The sequence below is a fragment of the Equus przewalskii genome, chromosome 3, assembly GCF_037783145.1.
Source record: "Equus przewalskii isolate Varuska chromosome 3, EquPr2, whole genome shotgun sequence".
Taxonomy (NCBI): domain Eukaryota; kingdom Metazoa; phylum Chordata; class Mammalia; order Perissodactyla; family Equidae; genus Equus; species Equus przewalskii.
The window spans coordinates 67,150,068-67,173,495 of NC_091833.1; the positions used below are offsets into that span (position 1 = coordinate 67,150,068).

General features: G+C 35.1%; 2 protein-coding genes and 1 long non-coding RNA gene across 6 annotated transcripts in view; 2 read left to right on the forward strand and 1 right to left on the reverse strand.

Moving 5' to 3' along the window:
• The window catches only part of UBA6 (ubiquitin like modifier activating enzyme 6), an 81,981-nt gene extending 75,407 nt beyond the window's left edge, over positions 1–6,574 (forward strand). Inside the window, exons 31-33 of the mRNA XM_008540344.2 lie at positions 784–871; positions 1,069–1,163; positions 4,254–6,574. Of these exons, the coding sequence (XP_008538566.1) occupies positions 784–871; positions 1,069–1,163; positions 4,254–4,389 (319 nt within the window). The 3' untranslated portion in view covers positions 4,390–6,574. The remainder of the gene's footprint in view (positions 1–783; positions 872–1,068; positions 1,164–4,253) is intronic.
• A 5,458-nt stretch (positions 6,575–12,032) lies between these two features.
• On the forward strand, positions 12,033–12,525 carry LOC139082306 (uncharacterized). Its single transcript, XR_011538178.1, has 2 exons — positions 12,033–12,140; positions 12,490–12,525. It is a non-coding gene; the product is annotated as an uncharacterized lncRNA (long non-coding RNA).
• Positions 12,526–14,913: 2,388 nt separating this feature from the next.
• The window catches only part of STAP1 (signal transducing adaptor family member 1), a 39,435-nt gene continuing 30,920 nt past the window's right edge, over positions 14,914–23,428 (reverse strand). For 3 of the 4 annotated variants that reach the window (XM_008540341.2, XM_070612804.1, XM_008540342.2), the window contains one exon: positions 20,907–21,903. In XM_008540341.2, the coding sequence (XP_008538563.1) occupies positions 21,869–21,903 (35 nt within the window). In that variant the 3' untranslated portion in view covers positions 20,907–21,868. Of the gene's footprint in view, positions 15,107–20,906; positions 21,904–23,428 lie in introns of those variants that run through there. The other variant, XM_008540343.2, reaches the window with a different exon arrangement.

A 23,428-nucleotide genomic window follows, 5' to 3' on the forward strand; every position in this document is an offset into this window, starting at 1 on the left:
CGTATATATAAATCCTTGCCATCACTTCAAGACCAGGTCAAAACCCAATCTTCATGAAGCATTTCTGGCTAAACTAGCCGTAGAACTCTTAGAACACTTAATCTGCCATACTATTTAGCATTGTACTTTCTTTTGGTTTCATCTGTGTTTATCTAACTTAGATGAATTAGAAAGCACTCTAGTGTCTGACTGAATGGATCATGAAATTTAGTCTAATTCCAAAAGCTGTGTAGCAAAGCACAACAATTCCCCTGGACCTCCATTTTTTACTTTTCAGATTGACAACAATCAAAAATTTGAAAATACCTATCTTGGCAAGAGTGTAAGAAAGTACTCTCATATAACCCATATAAGGGAAATAACTATATTTCGAATTTGCAGATACATTTACACTCATCTCAAATGATGTACATACAAAATATTCATTCTGGCATTGTTTATCATGCCAAAGATTGAAACAACCCAAGTTTCCAGTAATAGGGGACTGTTATGTCCTCGCAGTGAAACCCGTGCACCTGTTTAAAAAGAGAGAAAAAACTTTCTCACTAAGACATACTGGTTTATAATGGGACACCGGAAGGATCAAAAAGATACTGATAAAAATGGTTACCTGGGTGGTATGATGGGGAAATAAGATTATGGAATATTTCAGAAATCGTATTTTTCTTTATTACCCCACATTAATATCTAGCTAAATCACACGTAATGGACTTGTGGGGTTTTTGTTACTACTAAAGGGAAGAAAAGTAAAACTTTTTTGTTCTGAATATTTTTCTACAACAGAAATGGAATATCATTTACAATTTGGGACAGATGGACTATACATGGAAAAGAAGATTTCACTCTCTTGGATTTCATAAATGCAGTCAAAGTAAGACAGTTATTTACTTAGTTCATTAGTCACTTTGAGTCTGTTAGATTTTACAAATAATCTCATTGGAGGTTTTTATAAATATTATTTGGCAGGGGTTTGTTTGCTCTCTTTTTACTGGTTGTAAAACATTGTTACCCAGCATTTTATATTTGAACGGAGTTTTGATTGTTTCTCTTTTGGATATTCACTATTAGGAGAAGTACGGAATTGAGCCAACAATGGTGGTACAGGGCGTCAAGATGCTTTATGTTCCTGTAATGCCTGGTCATGCAAAAAGATTGAAGTTAACGTAAGTATCAAACATTATATGCAGAAGATTCACAAGAATTGAAATATAAGCTGGATGCACACTGGAAAATTAAACAGATTATCGAAGTTCAGAAAAAATATGTGATTTACTCCTGTCTACTGTTAGTAATAAAGACAGTGCATCTACCAAGCTCAACAGACTTACCTCTCAAGGGAGATTCATAGGACTACAATACCCTTGTGAATTTATCATAGTTCAGAGTCAGCTTTTTAGCTAATAGGCTTAGAAACCTGAATTGGTCAATACACCAAGTAAAAATAGATCTACCTCTTATGTGGAAACACATACATAATGTCCTGGTTTATGAGACTGAGGTATAAAAGAAAGATGCCAAATTGTTATTTTCATTCATTCATTCAACAGATTCTTTTTAAAGAGTGCCTACTATGTGCCAGGTACTTTTGTAAGCATTAGGGATACAGCAGTGAGCAAAGCAATGTCCCTGTCCTACTTGAGGAGTTTGCATAACAACTAGGCAAGTATGTCAGATGGTGGTAAGTGCTATGGAGAAAATAAAGCAGAATAAGGATGTTTTAAATTGTTATGTTATACTGAGGTAGCGTAGGTATTCCCTCTGCCTATTATAGGGAATACCTGATAAATGGCATCTGAGCAGAGAACTGAAGGAAGAGGGATAGCAAAAAGAGCCAGTCTTTACAGTGGTCTACAACGTTTAAATGATCTGCTTCCCAGTTACCCTTCTGGGTTCCTTTCATACTTCTCTCACTTTGTTCACAAAACTCCAGCTATACTGACTTCCTTACTTTTCCTTGAACACTCCAGTCGTGCTCCAGCATGGAATCTTCACTCTAGTTGTTCGCTCTGCTTGTAACTCTTTCTGAGATGGTGACCTGGTTGACTCTCACCTCTTGTCTTTGTACTTCCTGAAGAGACCTCCCTGAGCTCTATTTAATCCTACTGCAACCTGTCAGCTGCTCCAGCCTAGCACTGCCAATCCCCTTTACTCTGCTCTACTTTTTGTTTCTTTCATAGAACTTATTACTGTTTTATAGCTGCTATATATTTTGTTTCTGTTTATTATGTATTATCTGTGTCCCCCCACTAGTCCGTAAGCTTCAGAAGGGCAGTAATCTTTATTTGATCTAGTTATGATCTATTTCAAGCACCTAGACCAATGCCTGGCACATAATAGGCATCAATCAGTAAATACTTGTCTTCTGAATTTATAAATCTCTGCATAATGATGCTTTAACTATGATTATGAATTAATGAGGTTAATCACTGTTTTTTATTATTATCTGGGCTTAATTACCTATACTTTCAAAAACAAAATTACTGTTATATTAGCTAAGGCCTTAATTTGTCTTATATTGTTTTTTCATTAGGATCCCTAAGTATCTTTTGGATAAATTAAGAGTAGTATTTCAAATTCCTTTATTGTGCGCCACCTAGATGAGAGCAGAATTTGCCATCCTGAGGTGTATTAATTAGTGGAACTTAAAATTTGCTACAAATAATTCACAGAAATACTTTATAGAGTTGGTCAATATTTGAAACCTCCAGCATGATGTGTTTGTGAATGATATTTCTCATTTTATTACATTGCTTATTTAGCAGATTTATTGAGTAGCTGTGAATTGACTGGACAAGCTTGGCTTCAGAAAGACTTGCATGCACGTCCTTGCTCAGCTGCTTACTTGTTTTACCACACTAATTTACTGAATCTTTTTGAAACTTAGTTTTCAATCCACAAAGAGGGATGATTGTGTGTGCCCGTGAGACGTATTCCATAAATGTTACTCCTGTTAATATTTTGTCATCATTTTTATCAAATAGCCGTTACTCTCAAGGAGTTCACAGTCTACTAAGGGAAAGTGACATATTAATGAATAATTAAAATGTAATTGAATAATTATTATAAGAAAGATTTTTATGAGTACTCTGGGCATTACTAACTCAAACCTTCAGCTTAGGGTAGATTTCATCTGAGCTACCTTTGAAAAAGGATTATATCAGGAAGAAGCAATAGTTTGTGCAAAGGCATGCAGCTAATAGTAGCATGCATGATCTATTTGGGAAATCAAGTATTTTGGAATGACTCGAGGATGAGATGGTGAGAATGAATGTGGAAAGAATGAAAAGTTATATATGGAACAAAATATCTTTCTACAATGAAAGAGCTATTATTGAGAATTAAGTAGATTAACAGTCATGCGTCACATAACGACATTTCAGTCAACAATGAACTGCATGTACGACAGTGTAAGATTAGTACCATATAGCCTAGGTGTGTAGTAGGCCATACTGTCTAGGTTTGTATCAGCACACACTGTGATGCTCATACAACAACAAAATTGCCTAATGACGCGTTTCTCAGAGCATATCCCCATCGTTAAGCAGCACATGACTACATAGTTCAGAGCCTGGCATAAGAAAGGTAGATGATATATGATAAATAATGTTATTAGGCAGGAGAATAACATCAAATTTACATTTTAAGAGAATTCTGGCAGCAGAGCGGGTTGGAGATAGGAGAAAAACAAGTCAGCTGTCCTGAAGCTAATGCGTTAATCTAGGGGGCATATAGATGAAGACTTGATTTAAGATAGTAGCAGTGACAATAGCAAAAACTAAGTGGTTTTTTAGTAAATAGGATATGAGAGAGGTAAAACCTAAGAATGTGTTTTACTGTGATGTTTGTATTTTACATTTGAAGATTTAAATCTAGCTTGCTTTTTACTCTTTACAGAGAAATGCTTGAGAAGAATTTATAATGCTGCCAAACTTTATAGGGAGTATAGGAGGAGAATTCATTTTTTAAAAACATCACTTACATTTTGGGGTGTTTTTGTCTTTTAATAAGTGGTCTGTATTCTTTATCAGTACCAGTAATGGTCCAAATTGATTCACTTTTAGGTAGGTGAGTGTCTTGAGTTTAGAGCTCTCAGTAAAGAAAAATGAATATATGAAAGCAGATGGATTATTAAATTTGAAAATGAATTTAAAGTCTAGATACAAGTCCAAGTTCTCTGGGCAACATTAGTCAGCAAATAACTCTTTCATTTTATAGAATTTACCAAATTATTTGTCCTTGCTTATTTTTCTTAGAATGCATAAACTTGTGAAACCCTCAACTGAAAAGAAATATGTGGATCTTACTGTGTCATTTGCCCCAGACTCTGATGGAGATGAAGATTTGCCTGGACCTCCAGTAAGATACTACTTTAGTCATGACACTGATTAACAGAAGTTGTCTTAAAGTTACTCCAGGACTACTTGATTTTGGAAAGAGAACACTTAATTCAGAAGCTAAAAAAATCACCTCATAATACTATGGATTTCTCTTTGAGGAAGCCTTAATTTAAGGGAAATATCCCTTAAATATTAAATAGGAAACTACACTGAAGAATTGCAAAACATTTTGGAGCATAGTATATGATCACAAGCAACTTTGAACTGGAATGCCATTTTATAATGCTTACAACAAATTTGTGTATTAACCTCTCTGGATCAAAAGAAGGAAAAAATATGTATCCATGACCAGAAGAGAGGAAAGATCAAGAAATTGAAAGCAACAAATGCAACTATCCAAAAAGTGTAATCCTATTTTATGAATTTCTTTCTTTAGTATTTGAGGCCTATTTTTTTTATACAAATAGTGTTTGGCATCTTGCACCTCTCATAATTAGACTTTGAATTTAACATCAGTGGGAAGAGGAGGAATGGTAGCAGCAGATGAAGAGTAGACATTTTAAATTGTACAGTTAGAATTTACTGTCCTCTTACCTCTGCTAGTTTAACCGGAGTTTGTTGTATTACTGTCTCCCCAAAATCGAGATCTTTGTTGATAGCATCAGTGTTGTAAGCCACGAGCAGTACGTCAGATGACACGTGTTAACTTGGACTAAATGTTAACAGTATTATATGGACTCTGACAACCTTCTTAGAGAATCCGTGAATGTGAACAGATAAATGTGGCTAATCATTTGATTCTTCAGTACACCTTCTAGTGTGGCCATTTTATTTATTTGGAACTTTAAACCTGATTCTCAAAGCATATAAAGCTGAAAGATTTTGTAAAGGGAGTGTCCTTAGAATTAGATGAAAACTGGAAATTAAAAAACCATCACTAGTTGAGTCTTGATTTTTTTTCTTCCAGCAACTTAATGGGTAGAAAAAAAATATTTTAAAGAGAAACTTATTATTTTATTCTGCATTCCCAGAAAGGGAGTTGATGAGGATAAAGATTTATTTTTTTAGGTCTTTATTAATGGAAACTTTCTGTTTTCTAATGTGAACTATTGCAGATGTTCATATAAGTGCTTACATTAAAATGACATGAAGTGTACTCAACATTGTAAACTGAGTGAAAACAGCAAATGTTTCTTTTATTTCTAAGACTATCATGCATTCTAAAGCAATTGGCATTTTATAACCACAGGAAGTCATTTCCCTCTAGCAGTTTTTCCTCTGTTCTCCTGTTCAGACCATTAATAGATACTTTCATAAATTAAAAATTAAATTCACATCAGTATTACCCCAATTTGGTATCCTTTTCTACTCTTTACTTAACTTTCCTTTTACTCTATTTACAAATAGTTTAAATTTCTTTGTCAACCAGCTGCATTGTTATATTATTTTGTAAAAGTATCATCCAGTTGGGAAAATATATTTATTTGGAGGTAGAGGGTGAATTCTTATGATTAAAAGATAATCTGCGTTGGGAGGTGGGAAAAAGTGGATAGGATGAGTTTGAAGGAAATGGCTACCTTTGAAATAAGCAATTTCTGTTTACCATATCCTACTCTCTGCCGTTTTGCATATTGCAAATTTAATGCTTGAAATTAATACTACTTAAAATTGAATCCAGGACTATCAAAGCTCTATAGCTTGGAACTTTGGAGGCTAGGAATAATAAAAGGACTTCTCTTTAAGAACCCTTTTCCCCACTTTCACTTTGTTTTGTGTTCTATGACAATAACTGATATTTTCCAGGTAGCCATTCAATAATACTCAACTGTGATCTAATGATTGCTTATATGTGATCTAAATCACCACATCTCTTCAAAGGTAAATTTAGAACCATGCTATCAGTTCTTATTTATACAGATCACTGCTTTAGCAGATACAAACAAAATCAACAAGGATTAAGTTTATTTTGTGATTAAACCTGGAGCCATCTTGTCATTGCTTTTTCTTTCTGTACGTGATGGTTATTGCCATTAATTTCTTCTATTTAGTTTTACTAAGCTGGAAAGCCAGGGTAAAGTTAATGACAGTTTTTTTCATTGTCTGTTTTGTTTATTTCTGTACCATAAGATCACTGTTGGTGAATGAAATACCAGGTGCAAAAATTAATGATTTGATTTTGTATGGTACCGCTGAGTAATTTTTTACTTATTAAAAATAAATTAAGAAATTTGACAATATATTTGTAAATCCTGTTCCATAGTTGACTTCAGAGATTCCAGTTTTGCTGTTCATTTTGTGAGTAATGTTGCTTTGGTGTTTTCCTGATTTTCAAGTTCTGCTGTCATGGAGATGACAACAGTCACTGGGTGTAGAAAGACATTACTTCAAAGTACTTTTGCATCCTGGAAATTCTATTAAAATGGTTGAGGGAAAATGATGGTAACCATGTAAAACCAAGAAGATCTGGTAAATTCCAGACTGTTGGATGGAATTTCTAATGTCCACTCCTTTTTAGAGTTCAAAGCAGTTGTGTTACTCATCTGTAAGTTCCTCTAAATTGTCCCAAAGGTAGAACTTAGAAATAGACGTGTATCTTTACTTTTATGTTTTTTCTATTATCGTACTCCATGGTAGTTCCAGTGACAAGGCATTAAAAAAATCAATCAGGTTTAGAGTCCACTATTTTATAATTAATAAAACGAAGACAGAAAATTAGTCTCTTGAGATCTTGAGGAAAAATCTCTTGACCTAATAATTCTTTCAACCATAATAAATATAACCAAAAATGTATTGTAATCATAAATATATGATTATTTAGATTACAATCACTAGGTTTATGGGCTTGACTATTTTAACAAATTCAAAAACAGGAAGTTGAGATCTTGGGGATCACAGTAAGTAATCAGTCCGTAATTTGTGTTCATTTTTCTCTTGCCATGTCCTACCTTTGTTCTTTTGTTGTTTTGTTGTTGTTGTTGTCGTTTTGGGGTTTGGGAGGGTTTTTTTGCTGAGGAAGATTAGCCTTGAGCTAACATCTGTGCTGATCTTCCTCTACTTTATATGTAGGTCGCTGCCACAGTGTGGCTGACGAGTGGTGTAGGTCCATGCCTGGGATCCAAACCCGCAAATCCAGGCCACTGAAGCAGAACATACTGAACTTAACCACTATGCCACAGAGTCCACCCCTTGTTTTTTTAACTGAGAAATATTCAAAAAATATATATTCAGAAGACTACATAAAATATAAATGCACAATTTAAGGAATCATTTTAAGGTGACTACTTGTATAACCAGCTCTCAAATCAACAGAACATTGACAGCAGCCCAGAAACTCCCCTTGTAGTCCCTTCCCAGTTACAAGCAGCTTCCCTACATATACCCTCTGGCAATTACCACTACACTAGCTTTTGTGATAATTATGTCTTTGGTTTTATTTATAGTGTTACCATCTATGTATGTACCTAAACCATACAGTTTACTTTTAAGAGTTTTTGAACTTTATGTAAGTCAAATCATATTGCATTCTTTTGTGGCTGCTGCTTTCATTACGTGTGGGATTCATCCATGTTGTTGTCCATAGCTGTTTTCCATCATCATTGTTGTATGATTTGCCTTTGCATTAATATACCACAAATTATTTATTCATTTTATTGATTGTGGACAATTGTGATATTTTTAGTTTGAGGCAATCACAATTCCACGATAACATTATTGTACTTGTCTCCTAATGCAAATAAGGTGTATACCTAAGAGTGGAATTGGTTGGTCATAGGGTATTCACATCTTAAATCTTATAGATAATAACAAAGATTGCCTGAGCAATAGAGGTTCCTGTTTCTCCACATCTTGCTCAACACTAGTGTTAACAGATTTTTAAAAATTTTGCTAAACCGGTGGATAATACAGTTGTGTCTCATTGAAGTTTTACTCTGCATTTCCCTAATTACCAGTGAAGTTGAGCACCTTTTCCTAAGTTTGTTGGTCACCTTGATTTTCTTTTTTGTAAAGTGTTTTTTCAACTTTTGCCCATTTTTCTGTTGTGCTGATGGTCTTTTTTCTCATTATTCATAAAAAGATCTTTATAAAACCTATTCTTTGTTAGCTATATAGTTGCAAATATCTTCTCCCACTCTGGCTTCCCTGTCTTTATGATGTTCTTTGATAAACAGAATTTGTTAATGGTTAAGTACTGAGAAGTCTCAATCTTTTATTTTAAATTAAGAGTTTTTTGTAAGTTGTTTAAAAAATTGTTCTCTACCAAAGGTCATGCAGATACTCCTCCATACAGTCATGTGTCCATTAACAACAGGAGTACGTTCTGAGAAACATGTCTATAGTTGTGTGAACATCATAGAGTGTTCTGAAGAGGAAGAAAATTTGCCACCTCAAAATGTGTCTCTTTAACATGAGGATTATTTTAGGCTGATTATTTTTAAGAAACAAAAGACTCAAAGAGAGTTTTTCTTGTTTCTCCCCTAACGGCTTAAAAGATTTCAGATTAAAAAAACTGTCTCATCAAGTGAGCTATCACCTTAGCATTACGTGAACTGGGTAGTAGACAGGGAAGAACCTCGAAGAGCCTGTTTGTTGGGCTCCTCTCTGTCTCCTGTTTCTGTGTGGCCAAACACTTGTTTTCCAAACATTTGCTCCTATTCTCCTATGTTTGGATTGCCTTCCTTCCCTTTGAAGTCCCTGACTCTTTCCCCAACCCCAACATCTTTTATCTTTAACTGAAGGTGATATTTAAGGTAAAGGCTTTGACCGTTTTGGCTAGTTACACAGTTTTCCTGGGTTTCTCCCATGTGTATGTATTACTAAACTTTGTTTTTCTCCTGTTAATCCATCTCCTGTCAATGTAATTCTTAGACTAGCCAGAAGAACCTAGAAGGGTAGAAGCAAATTTTTCTCCCCTACAGTACTTACACAAACCTAGATGGTATAACCTACTACACACATACTCTTTATGGTACTAATCTATGGGACCACAGTCATATGTTCAGTTCACCATTGACCAAAACATCATTATGTGGCACATGACTGTGTCGTCTTCTAAAAGTGTTAGTTTTGCCTTTCACGTTTAAGTTTTTAATTCGCGAGAAATTAATTTTAGATATGCTGAGAACTGCTTCACCACTGTTTATTGAAGTCTTTTCTGCAGTGCCACCAGAGTCATGTATCATATCCATATATCTATACATCTTTCTGAATTTTTTGTTGTTTTTCTATCCCTGTGCTAATATACTGTCTTCATCACTGTAGCTGATACATTGTTTTTGATATTTGGAAGAAAAAGTCCTCCCTACTTACTGTTCTGTAAGAGTGTCATAGTTATTCTTAGCCCTTTGTTTTTCAGTTCTCAGATTTCTAATTGCAAATATGCAAATCTGTCACTTGCACAGTTTCCAGTTGTCTTGCTGAAATTTTCAGTCTTTATCTGCATGAATATGAAAAGCATTATTTTATAGTCTGTGTTTTAATAATTCCCAAATCTGAAACTCTCCTGTGAGTCTGTTTTTTTGTTTGTTTGTTTCTTCTAATCCTCATTCTTCTTATCTTATTATATCCTTGTATGTCTGGTTATCTTTAATTGTATGCTAATATTATATTTGAAAAATTGCTTGTAGAAATAATTTGATGGCCAGCATGATATTTTCATCCTCCACAGAGTTTTTTAATATGCTCTGCCAGTCACTTGGGCACTAGTAATTCAGGATCATTTTGACCCAATTTCAGAGACTTAGATTTTCTGAGTCATCCATGTGATGCAGAGCTGAACTGTAGATTGTACTAGTGCTCTTAGTTCCTGTTACCCCTTATTCCTACTGCCCTTCAGGTTCCTCAGAGTGGGTTGGGATTACCAAGACCCCCACCTCTTGGCTGGCACTGGACTAGTTTTGAATCCCTAGTGCCTTAGCTCTGCTCAGCTTCTCAGTGGCCCCTTACAAATCTGCCAAGGCTCCCAGGGCACCAGTAGGGTCCCAAATGAAAGATTCACCTTTATGAATTTTCTGTTTCTATTCTAGCTCTCAGATATTAGCCTAACCGTTATTCACTAATAATCCAATTAGTGATCATTTTTTGAAATATATTTTGTCCACCTTTTCTAAATATTCTCAAGTAAGAATGTTAAACTAAACTTACCTAGCCGACTTTATTTCCTAACTGTTGATTATGTGTAAAATATAATTGATTTCTTTGTATTGCTTCTATATCTGGAAACTTACTAAACTCTAATGATTCTTGTAAATTTTTTTTCAGTTTTCAGTATCCTACATAATCTTCAAATAGGGACCACGTTTAGTCTTTTTTAAGATCTAAATTTTCGTTTTGTTAATCCTCTCTATTGTATGTTTATTCTCTATTCCATTAATTTCTGTTCTTATCATTATTACTTTTTTCTGTTTTCTTTGGTATATTTTACTGTTCTTATTTCTAACTTCATTTTCAGCCTGTCTTCCAACATATGCATTTAAAAGTTATAAATATCTCTATATTACTGTAAAGTAATTACATTACATTATACTCTACTGTGTTGTAGCATATGCTACCAGTCTCAATATATTGCATGGTTAATATTTAGTTAAAATATTTTGTTTTTCATTAGGAGTTCCTCTTCAACTCTTGGGTCTTTTAGGAAAATGTTTCTTAACTTCCAGCATAGAGTTTGGGTTTTGGGGTTTTTTAAATCCAGTTTGATGATCTTTGTCTTTTAACTGGAACACTTAATCTATTTACATTTAATGTAATTATTGATATATTTAGATTTATTTCTGCCATCTTAGGGGGTGGGGTTTTGTTTTTCCTCTAGCTTGTTTTATGATTCCTTTTCTTCTATTTTCTTACCTTTTTAAAATTTTCATTTATTTAATTTTTTAAATCCGTTTATGCCGATTATTAACTGATTGTCTCTCAACTCTAGACACCCTTCTATATTCTGGAACTTTGCAAACTACATTTCTCATTTGCCATCTGGCTTCCTTTAGGTTACACAAATAGGGGGCACTAAAGGAAACTGGAATGCTGGAGGTAGGGAGAAGAGACTTTTACTCTTCCCATTTGCTTCCTGATATTGTCAGCATCACCTCAGCAATGGCTTTTCTCCCAGTAGTTGTGGTTAGTTCCCATGCTCTAGTTTTTCTCCGGCAATCTGCAGAGTATCTCTTCTAGGCTTCCAGGTTCTAGTAATCCCACCCTTTTCCCTTAAATGTCGTGTCCCTTGGTGACATTATCAGTTCTCCTAAAACCTGTTTAACCAATTCCTTATGTTAAATTCTTTCTTAATATAAATGATATGGTCTCTCTTTTCCTGAGCTGTACACATTTTATTTTTCTTTACTAGTTTAATAACTTTCATCCTTTGATGATTACCCTTTATTACAACATGCCATATTCAGGTAAAGTTAGACTAAAGTTAATCATTATCTTTATCTTTTGGCAGATTATAGTTTCCAAAAATGGCCACAACATTTCCAATCACAGATACTATTCTAGAAGCTTATCACCTATCCCCCAAACCCATCAAGAGACAGAATCTGTTTCTGCTCCCCTTGAACCTAAACAAGGATTTATGAATGCCTCAACTAATGTAACAGAGTACAGCATATGTAACTCTGTATGACTTCTAAGGTTAGGTCATAAAAGGCTTCCACTTGGCTGTCTCTCACTCTCTCTTGCTTGATCTTTCCTTCTTGGAAAGCTCATCCTTGGAATCCAGACATCATGTTTTGAGGAAGCCTAAACTACCCCACATGCAGAGAAAATGAGGCCCCTAACCTACAGCCAGCGTCAGGTGTCAGACGACATGTGAGTAAGCAAGCTTCCAGATGATTCTAGGCCCCAGGCTTAATGGAGTAGAGACAAACCTTCCCTGCTGTGTTCTACCAAATTCCTGACCCACAGAGTCCATCAACATGGATTGTTTATGCAAATAAGTTTGGGGATTATTTATTATGCAGATCACTGGTACAACTCTAATTCCCAACTTGCATACTGTGGTCATATATTTTATTTCTGTTATGTATTCAATTCTGTTGTCATGTAGTTTAATGTCTTAATTTTGCAAGACTTTATTACTTTGTCTAGATAGTCTATGTTTGTATTTATTCACAAGCATATCACTTTCATTGCTTTTTTGTTCTTTTTTGTTTCTCAGGCTTACCATCTGGAATAAATTTCTTCCTACCTGAAATATTTCCTTTAGAAGTTCATTTTGTGAGAGTCCACTGGTGGCATACTTGCTCATGATTTCTTTGTCTGCAAATACATTTTGCCAAATGTAAAATTCTAATTTGGTCTTTATTATCTTTCAGCACATTGGAGATGCTTTTCTGCTCTCTTATGACTTCTGCTGTTGCTGTTGAGTCAGCTGTCAGGCTAAATATTGCATCTTTAAAAAGAAATCTGTTTACATGCTTTCATTTTATGCAGTTTAATTATTATGTGTTAAATAATTAGTCTGTGTTAAATAAATAATCCTGGGTATGGATTTCTTTTTATTAATCCTGTTTGGGATTTGTTCAGCTCTTTGAATGTAGATTTATATCTTTTGTTAGTTCTGAGAAAGTCTCAGATCTTATTCCTTCACATGTTCCCCGCTCCCCGCCATTCTCTTCTATGGTGACTCTCATTGAACATGGCAGACTTACTCTGCCCTCCCTGTTTATCACCCTCTCTTCTGTATTTTCCAATTGTTTTTGTCTTATGCTTTATTCTATGTAATTTCTTCTCACTCATATTCTAGTGTACTTCTTTTTATCTGTTAAGTATGTACTTACTATTATATCCATCCATTTTGTTTTTAATTTTGGTTGTATTTTTCAGTCCCAGAAGTTCTGTTTGGTTCTCTTTTTTAAAGCTGCTGGGTCACTTTTTGTAGTTTCCTATCCCATGCAGATATTTTCTAATATTTATTATTTAAACTCTGAGGGCCATTTTATGGTCTTTGTCTCCCAATTTCAATTTCTGCAGTTTTTGTGACTCTTTTTCCCAACTAAATGTGTTGCTTGTCTCCTGTTAGACTCTCCACCTTGATCAGGCCCTCGCCTTTGATTTCTAGCTCCCTTGTCCATTCCTTCTCACTTCATTGCAGTCAACCACGTGCCTCACCATCTTTAGGGGTCCATTTTGTTGAAGCTTTCGGTATTAAGGACTGTATTTTCTTATAGAATGCAAGAATTCACTCTTAACCTTTTGAGATGGTAGCAAATTGGAGCTCTTTAGTCTCTTGTTCCTTAACTATATTTGGACTAACTTAATTTTAAGGTCTTTGAGAATAAGAGATTAGACAGACAGATGATAGGTAGGTAGGTAGGTAGGTAGGTAGGTAGATAGATCTTTTGAGATCTTTGCATCAGTTAATACAGTTGATATCACAGATTTTAAAGAAGTTTGCAGACTTCATTATAACAAATTTGATTGTGGTGTGTGATAAAAGGGCAGATTTCTGGACCAACTCCAGAAATTAGTAAATCTGAAGGAGGCTTAGGATTCTGCATATTTTCAGGCATCCCAGATAACTCATTGAGTTAGTTTGCTAGGACTGCCATAACAAATACCGCAGACTCAGTGGCTTAAACAACAGAAATTTATTTTCTCAGTTCTGGAGGCTAAAAGTCCAAGATCAAGGTGTCAGCAAGGTTCATTTCTTCCTGTTTGCTTACAGATGGTCATCTTCTCCCTCTGTCATGCATGGTCTTTCCTCTGTGCTTGCGTCCTAATCTCCTTTTCTCGTAAAGACACATCTGTATAAGATGTTGGAGGTAAGAGGACCTTAGAAATCCATTCTAACCCCTTCGTTTTTTCAGATGAGGACACCAAAGAAGCCAAACGTCCAAATAATTAGAACCAGGAGTAGAATATAAGCCATATCTTTTGATTCTTAGTTGATTGCACAAGTGATTCCCAAATTGAATGACCATCAAAATCAATTTAGAAGCTTGTTTTTCAAGAAAAAAATTTATTAAAAAAATATCCCTGAGATTTTGATTCAGTAGATCTAGCGTGGGGTTGAGAAATCAGTATTTTTAAAGGATTCTGAGTGATTATAGTCAGTCTCACTGTTATACTTTTGAAATGGATGATTACATAGCCTTTTACCATCCTTACCATTAAGGCTTTTACAAAAGGGGGTATGGGTTGATTTAGAGTTAACAAAAAGTTAACGTCAGGGAAAAACATGGAAATTAATAAATTTCATTTATTTCTAGTAACAAAAATGTAACGTGGAATATTTCCATTGGGAAAGGGCTTCTCCTAGTACATTTCATGTCTCTGGTTTCTAGCTAGATAGTTAGAATGACTTAAATTTGATAAATCAGATTTCAACAAAACCTAGTGAGGTTTTCTGGAATTGCTAGAATTTAGGAGAACTAGAAAATCTGCTGTGGAAACTGTATAGAGGGGAAATGTATTTAATTGAAGCATAGGGAAATAAAAACATTTGGAATGGATCATATGTTTTCAACTTATATCAATGCTTGGGAATGCGTATATCTCTGAGTTACCTTCACAGCTATATTTTATAGTTTACTGGTGAGTTGGTTTCATTCTGACAAGATAGTGAAATTGTATGCTACAGTGTTTAATTCTGGTGTCCAGGTAAGTGACTTGGTAATCAGGATCAGGAAAATCAAGGTAATTTTCTTTAAAAGTAAGATCTTCCTTTTGAAAAGTTACCAAGACACATGAAGCTAGGTTTCCCATTTTGGTTCATGCAATATGTAGATTTTTCCTCAACCTCTCTCCTCTCTCTTCTGTGTTGGGTTCTTGGCCTAGAAATTGTGGGTGGAGAAGCTTGATTAAATAAAAAGCCAATATCAAGGAACAGGGCAGTTTCTTATTTCAATGTGAACTGATTTTCCTGCTTGTAGTTGGAACATTGGTGGTGTATTTAATAAATTTAGTTAATTAAATACTGAATATTTGGATGCTTTTTTAATTTTTATTTTATTGACTTCTAACTTCCTAATAAATTTTTCTCTAGGAACTTTTTTTTTCCTGGCTAGCTTAATATCAGTTACCTACTCTACCATATTTTAAAGTGACTTTTAGTCTAAACTTCTAATTTCTGAAGTTGGGAAAAATAAATTGAGGAAATATCTTTGACCATTCTGATTCCATCATTGTTCTTGCCTTCTGGTGTCATCTCTCAAAAGCTGAATGCTGACATGGGTTAACAAGGATCAGAGAAAACCTCATTTTCTTTTTGGTAGTATTTTGCTGGAAATAACTTTCTCCAAGTCTCCGGATTTTAATCCTTAGGTGCTCTACAATTCCCATTTCCAAACTTAAGGCAAATTAAAGCTAAGGGTTCTAGCATTCCCAATGTGCCCCAATTAGCTATAAGGCCAAACTCCTGAAACAATTGTAGAGTTCCCCAAAGTTTCCTTAAAACTTCACCACTATTTGTCAAGATGGGTTTTGACCTTTTTGTAGTTTTTCTTATACAGTCCTGTTTCTACTCTCATTTACTCTTCTAGTTTACTCTTCCATCATCTTTATGCTTTTGAAAGAAAAGAGAAGATAGATTATTTGAAGTCTCTCTCCATGTGCCCCTCTAATTCCTTCTGTTTATATGTTATTTCATAATCCTTATAACAAGGGAATCTGAACTGTAGGGAGGTCAAGTAACTTGTTCCTGATCACAAAGCAAACTGAACTAGTCTAGCCACCAGAGCAATAGTAATCTGGTTGTGTATTTCTGAAAGTATTAACATTTTACATGAACAGCCCATTTTTGGTTATTTCTTTCCTTTGTCTTATTTTTTTCTCTTCTGGACCTGCTATGAGGTTCACCCCAGTCAAGGTGCTGCACTGTAGCAGTGACAGCTTGAGCACCTAAAACTCCAGGAGAAAACTCATCCTCCTGTCAGAGAAACCAGGAAAAGTGGGCCCTGTGGTCTGAAGAATAGGGGGTTGTGGGGGAAGAAGGCTAGAATTCCTGTTTTTTCTTTTTCTTTTCTCTTAACATCTTTTGCCCCAAGGGCAGCCCCAGTCTCACAGAAGTACAGTGGTGGCACAGGTGGCTACAACTCTTAAGAAGCCCCATCTTTCCACCTAGAAGACCGAGAAACAGGAACTTTGATAGCTGCAGAGTCAGGGGGAAATCCTGGAGAGGTGAGAGAGCTGGAAAAGAGCATCCCCTAGTTCTGTGTATGAAGTGACATGTGTTCCAGGCTCACCCCTGAGCTGCGCATGCACAAAACATACAAAACAGCGAAGGGTTTGAGAACTAAACTGAGATATAAACCACTACCTTAACCCCAGCTTAATCCCTGAGATATACTTGTCCAAAGCAACACAACAAAGGCTTTGAAAACTGAGCTGATGTTGGAACCCCTTCCCACAGAAAGTAAGTCAGAACTGGTTCAATCTATTCAGAATGATTGCCTGCTTTAAAAAAGAAAAAAAGAGCTCCAGAGAATTTTAGGAGGACCCAGAGGCTCATGACATAGTATTCAAAATGTCCAAGATATGATTTAAAATTACTTGATAGATAAAAAACCAGAAAAAGGTGACCAATTCTCAAGGAAAAAGACAACAAATGCCAACACTGAGATAACCAAGATATTGAAATTATCGAAGCCTTTGAAGAACTAAGCTCCATGAAGTGGTGATAAACACTTGAAACAAGTGGAAGGATAGCTGTTCTCAAGAAAGAAAGAAAAACTATAAAAACCAAGCAGAAATTTTCAAAATGAAAAAATTTCTGAAATAAAAGATCCACTGGGTGGGCTCAGTAGAACTTCTTCAAGTTGAAGGGAAATGATACCACAGGAAGAAGGAAAAACAACAGGAATGGGAAATATCTGGGTAATAATAGACTACTTTTCTCAAATTCTTCAATATAATTGTAACTATTGAAAGCAAAAATTATAACATTTGTTGGGGTTTCCACTGTTATGTAGATGTAATACATATGACAACTTGAGGAGAGAGTAAAGGGACGTATATGGTTGTAAGTCTACGTTTTCTTTGAAATAGCAAAATTATTAACTCTACATAGATTGAGAAGAGTTAGGTATGTATATTGTAATTTCCAGAGCAACAGCTGTAAATAATAATATAAGCATAGCCAAAAAGTCAGTAAATAAAATGGAATACTAAAAAGCATTCAGATTATTGAAAAGAGCAGGATTGAGGTTGGGGGAACACAGGAAAAACAGAAGTGACAAACAGAAAACAATAAAATATTGGACATAAATCCAACCATATAAAAAAAACATTAAATTTAAATAGTCTAAACAATTTAAAGTCAGAAATTTTCAGGTTAGATTTTTTTAAAAAGAGCAAGACAAATATATGTAGCCTCTAAGAAACCTACTTTAAATAGAATAACAAACGATGAGAACACTAAAAAAAAGTTGGGGTGGTTTTATTAATATCAGAAAAAAGTACACATCAAGTCAGGGAAAGTTACATAATTATAAAGGAGTTAATCTACCAAAAAGACATAATCTTAAAAGCATGTGCACCTTGTAGTGCACAGACTAAGGTAACCCACATGATTCCCATTTCCTGGTATTCATACATTGTGTAAACCCTGTATCTTGAGAGTGGTTTGGACCTGTAACTTACTTCTAACCAATAAAATATGGCAAAGGTGGTGGGATGTCAATACCATGGTTATGTTACATTATATGACAAAGGTCATTCCCATGATTATGTTATGTTATGTAAAACTCTATCTTGCTATCAGATTTGCTTTCTAGTCCCTCCTCCCTTCTGCCGTCACTCCCTTCAGCTACCCTTCATTGCTATCTTTGAAGAAGCCAGCTGCTATGAATCCTAGAACGGCAAGGAAATGAATTCTCCAAACAACCTGAGTGAGTTTTGAAGTGGATCCTTCCTCAATCAAGTCTCAGATAACCTAGCCTTAGCCAACGCCTTGACTGCGACTTAGCAGAAGACCCAGCTAAACCAAGCCCAGACCCCTAACCCACAGAAACAGGAAAGGATGGAGTAAGGGAACAGAAAGACAGAGAATATGAGTACCTATATATGAATATCTATCACCGGAGATGTAGAAATACTGAGGTTTTAAAAAAAGGTTTTAGACATAAACATGGGTTTGGATTCCAGCTTCACTTATTAGCTGTGTTTCTGTCTTAACTTCTTTAGCCATGCGTGAAAACTACTTAAGTGTTGCTTTCCTTGCTCATAAAAATGGGCATAATAATCATACCTTCCTCGTAAAATTGTTGGGAGAAATAAAATGAGACAATTTGTGTAATCCTGGCACTACACACAGTGCCCAGCACGTGGTAAGTATATGGTGACCAGGGCTTCTGTTACTTGAGATGGTTCTTTTGTTCTTCTGAAAGTGACAGTTTTCCTCTAGGAAGCAGGGAGAGTTGCTTTTTCCTTCCCCAATGCCATGCTTAGGCCTTTATTCTACCAACATCCATCAGCTTCTACTCTGCCAGGCCCTGAGCCAGACTAATTCAAAGACTTAGAAAAATGAACCAATTCCTTAAAAGACACTACCAAAATTCACTCAAAAAATAGATAATCTGAATTGTCCTACATCTATTAAAGAAGTTGAATTCATAGTTAAAAACCTTTCAGCAAAGAAATCTTCAGACTCATAAGGCTCATTGTAGAATTGTACCAAATATTTAAGCAAGAAATAATACCAATTCTACACACACTTTTCAGACTAAAGAAGAAGAGGGAATACTTCCCAGCTCATTTTTTAATGCCAGCATTACATTAATACCAAAACTAGACAAAATAATTATTTAAAAAAAAACATAATACATTATGACCAAGTGGGTATATGCAAGGCTGGTTCAAAAGTGGAAAAATCAAACAATTGATTTACTGTATTAACCAAATAAAAGGAAAAATCATGTGATCATCTCAATAGATGCAGAAAATTCAACATCCATTCATGGCTAAAAAACAAAACACCTCTCAGGAAACTAGGAATTAAAGGGAACTTCCTCAATCTTATAAAGGGCATTTAAAAAAAAAAAAAAACCTACAGCCAACATCATAGTTATTAGTGAAAGATGGAATGTTTTCCTTTAGAACTGGGAGCAAGGCAAGGATGTCCACTCTCATCATTTCTTTTCATCATTGTTCTGGACATCCTAGCCAGTGCAATAACACAGGAAAAATAAATCTATGCAGATTGGAAAACATAAATGGAAACTGCATCTATTCGCAGCATTATTTCTACATAGAAAATACCAGGAGATCTGCAAAAAATAAGCTTTTAGAAATGAATAAGTGAATTTAGCAAAGTCTTGGAATACAAGATCAAGATACAAAAATTGTATTCCTGTATATTACCAAACACCTGGAGTTCAAAAATTTAAACAGTATCATTTATAATAGCATCAAAAAATAAATATTTAGGTATTAATCTAACAAAATATATGCAGGATCTATATGCTGTAAACTACAAAGCACTGTAAAAGAAATCAAAAACAACCTAAATAAATGGAGGGATATACTTAGTCCTCAATTGGAAGACTCAAGATGTCAGTTCTCCCTGAACTGATCTACTGATTCAACAAAGTCCAAATCAAAACCCAGGAGAATTTTTCTGTAGATAACAAGCAACTGATTCTAAAACTTATACTGAAAGGCAAAGAAACTACACTAGTCCAAACAATTTTGAAAAGAACAACAAAGTTGGACTTATACCTCCTGATTTCAAGAGTTACTGTCAAGCTACAGTCATCAAGATAGCATGGTATTGGCAAAAAATAGGAAGATCAATAGAAATTGACCCATAAAAATATGATCAATTGATTTTTTACAAAGGTGCAGAGGCTATTTAATGAAAAAAAGATGATCTTTTTTTGACAAATGGTGCTAGAACAATTACATACCTAAATGTAAACAAAATAAACCTTGACCCATTCTTCACACCTTAAACAAAAATTCATTCCAAATAGATTATAGACCTAAATGTAAAACATAAAACTATAACACTTCTAGAAGAAAACAGGAAAAACAATTGTGCTCTTGGATTGGGCGAAGAATTCTCAAATACAACACCAAAAGTACAATCTATAGGAGTGAAAATTAACAATTTATACTTCATCAAAATTTAAAACTTCTGCTCTGCAAAAGACACTGCTAAAAGAATGAAAAAACAAACAAAATATTTGCAAATCACATATCTAACAAAGGACTTGTATTCAGAATATGCACAGAACTGTCAAAACTCAACCAGAAGAAAACAAACACTCCAATAAAAATATGGGCAAAAGATTTAAAATTATTTTACCATATTAGATATATGAATGGCAAATAGCACATGAAAAGATACTCAATAGCATTAATCGTTAGGGAAATGCATATTAAAACCACATAAGTGTAGAGATACCACTACACACTTATTAGAATAACTTTTTTTTAAATGACAATACCAACTGCTGCCAAGGATGCAACTAGAACTCTAAGACATTGATGGCAGAGGTACAAAAAGGTAGGACCATTTATGAAAAGAGTTTGGAAGTTTCTTATAAAGTTAGACAGACACTATCATATAACCAAGTAATCTCATTCCTAGATATTTTACCCAAGTGAAATGAAGACTGTGTTCACACAAAACTCTGTATTTGAATATTTATATAGCTTAATAATTGCCAAACAGTGGAAACAAACCTAATACATTTAAATTGATGGATGGATAAACAAACTGGTACCACCATACAGTGAAATACTATTCAGCAATAAAAAGAACAAGTTAGTAATACACACAACACTTGTGTGAATTTAGACATTATGGTGAAATAAATCAATCTCAAAATGTTCCATACTATGATTCCATTTATATGACATTCTGGAAAATGCAAAACTATAGGAATGGAAAAAAGATCAGTGATTGCCAGGGATTGTGGGTGAGAAGAAGGGTTGACTACAAACGAAGACCATTAGGACATTTTTTGAGGTGATGGAACTTTTTTTCTTGATTGTGGTTGTGGTTGTCAAAACTCATAGGACTGTATACTAAAAAGAATGAACTTTATTGTATATGCAAATTAAATAATTTTTTAAAAGAAAGAAGTAGAGCTCCTGTACATAAGACATTTTACACTTTGAATTATTTATTCATTTCACCGCATCTCCTATACTAAAAGCTCCAAGAGGGCCATACTTTATCCTCAACACTAAGAATTTCTAGACCAGACATATAGCTACCCTTTTCTTCTTAACTGCTCTGAGAGCTCATGTAAGAGATCCTGGGCCAACCTCCTCAAGGATTAAAGACCATGTGAAGAGAGTGCTTCAGCCAGACCCAGCTGAGTACCAACAGCTGATGTATGAATGAGGCCCACTTGGACCATCCAGCCCCAGTCAAGCTACCCAGTCATGTAAGTGAGACTAGCAGAAGAACTGCCCAACTGAATCCAATCTAAATTGATGAGGCACAGAATTGTGAGCAAATAAAATGGTTGTTGATTTAATCACCATGTTTTGGGAGTGGTTTGTTACACAGCACTAGATAACTGACACAATATCATCCATGGAGGAGACAAATTATATTGCATTCCCCTCCCCCCTAAATTTTTTTTTCATTTTAGAGATGTTACAGGAAATCCTTTGGTCTCTGGAAAAAAAAAAAAAAAAACAGGCTTATATTAATAGCTCATTCCAAGAGATTTCTATTAGATGGTATTTTCCCACATAAAGCCCAGGTAATGTATTAGGCTGGCCATATCTATAGTAATGTGTTCATCCCTTGTGGGTTATATTTTACGAGGGATGTTCAGAAATTAGTGTACAGAGAAGGTCAAAGATGAGAGTGAGAGGGCTGAAGGAACCAATAGTTTATAGATGACAGAGAGAGACTAAGTGGGGACATTGTGGCTGTTTTTAAATATTGGATGGGCTTTTTAAAAGCCTGTGTTGCTTTAAAGCCAGATTGGGTTAATATGTAGAAGTTAAAGGAAGAAATGTTTCCATTGGGTTAATAGGTAGAAGTTAAAGAAAGAAATGTTTCGGACTCTATATTAAGGAATAATTCTTTGAGAGCTGACCAAACGTGAACTTGGCTGCCTCAAAAATAAATGGGGTATGGCTATCACTGGAAATTTTCAAACAAGCTGAATGGTCACGTCTTCGAGATGTTTTCTATACTGAGTGTGCAGGTGATTCCTATGCAGAGTGAGACACTGTACTGGATAATTTTCTAAAGTTCCTTCAGACTCTGGGTTTTTAAAAATCATTTGGCATCACAAGATTTATAGCCATGTTTTAAAACTTGGACTTTTAAGCTTGCTGTTCTTTTAGTTAGTGAGACTTTCTAGGTATGCCCTGATGCAGATAGCCAAAATTGTTTTTCCTCATAATCTGTAGGAACAGGGACTTGTTTTGACAACTCAATCTAAATAAGCTGGAGATATTTTATCTCTCCTGCTTACAACTTGTCATGTGACCATGTGTACCAGGGATTGTTTCAAAGGATGAAGAGAAACTATCACATCCAGCCTGCCCTGCTCTGCCAAAAACTGGACTGGGAACAGGGCCAGCCTCATGGTCATGTGAACTGTGCAGTTGCACAGGGCATGCTTGGTTTAATGGTCTGCTATCACTTGTTTTGAAATTCTTAATAATTTATGAACAAGGGCCCCACAAATTCTGTAGCCAGTCCTGACTACAACTTTTATCTGTAGTTCCTCACTACCCACTCACTCCTTGTTACCTTGCACTCTTGACTTCTGCCTTTATGGTGGAATAAGACCTCTGTCTCGAGTCATCTACTGCCTTGTGGCCAATTCCCATACTCTCTCCTCAATCCTCATCCATTTTAATCTGTCTGGAGCATCTGACATTGTTGACAGACCACACCTTTAAATTCACTTTTTGTTTTCCATGACTCTATATCCATATGGTTTTCTTCTTATCTCTGAACTTGTTTTATAAAGCCAAGTAGAATGAGGGAATAAAGTTAATAGTCACAATACATGCCTCAGGGTTTTTCTTTCTCTAGAACGAGCCCATACTATATCCACCAGGATATATTGGTACTCCCGTATTTTCACAGGGTCAGTGACAAAATGAGGCTGAACTACCATCCTACCTGGTTGGTATTACAAATCATACTCAGGGTTTTTTGTTGTTGTTTCGTTTTT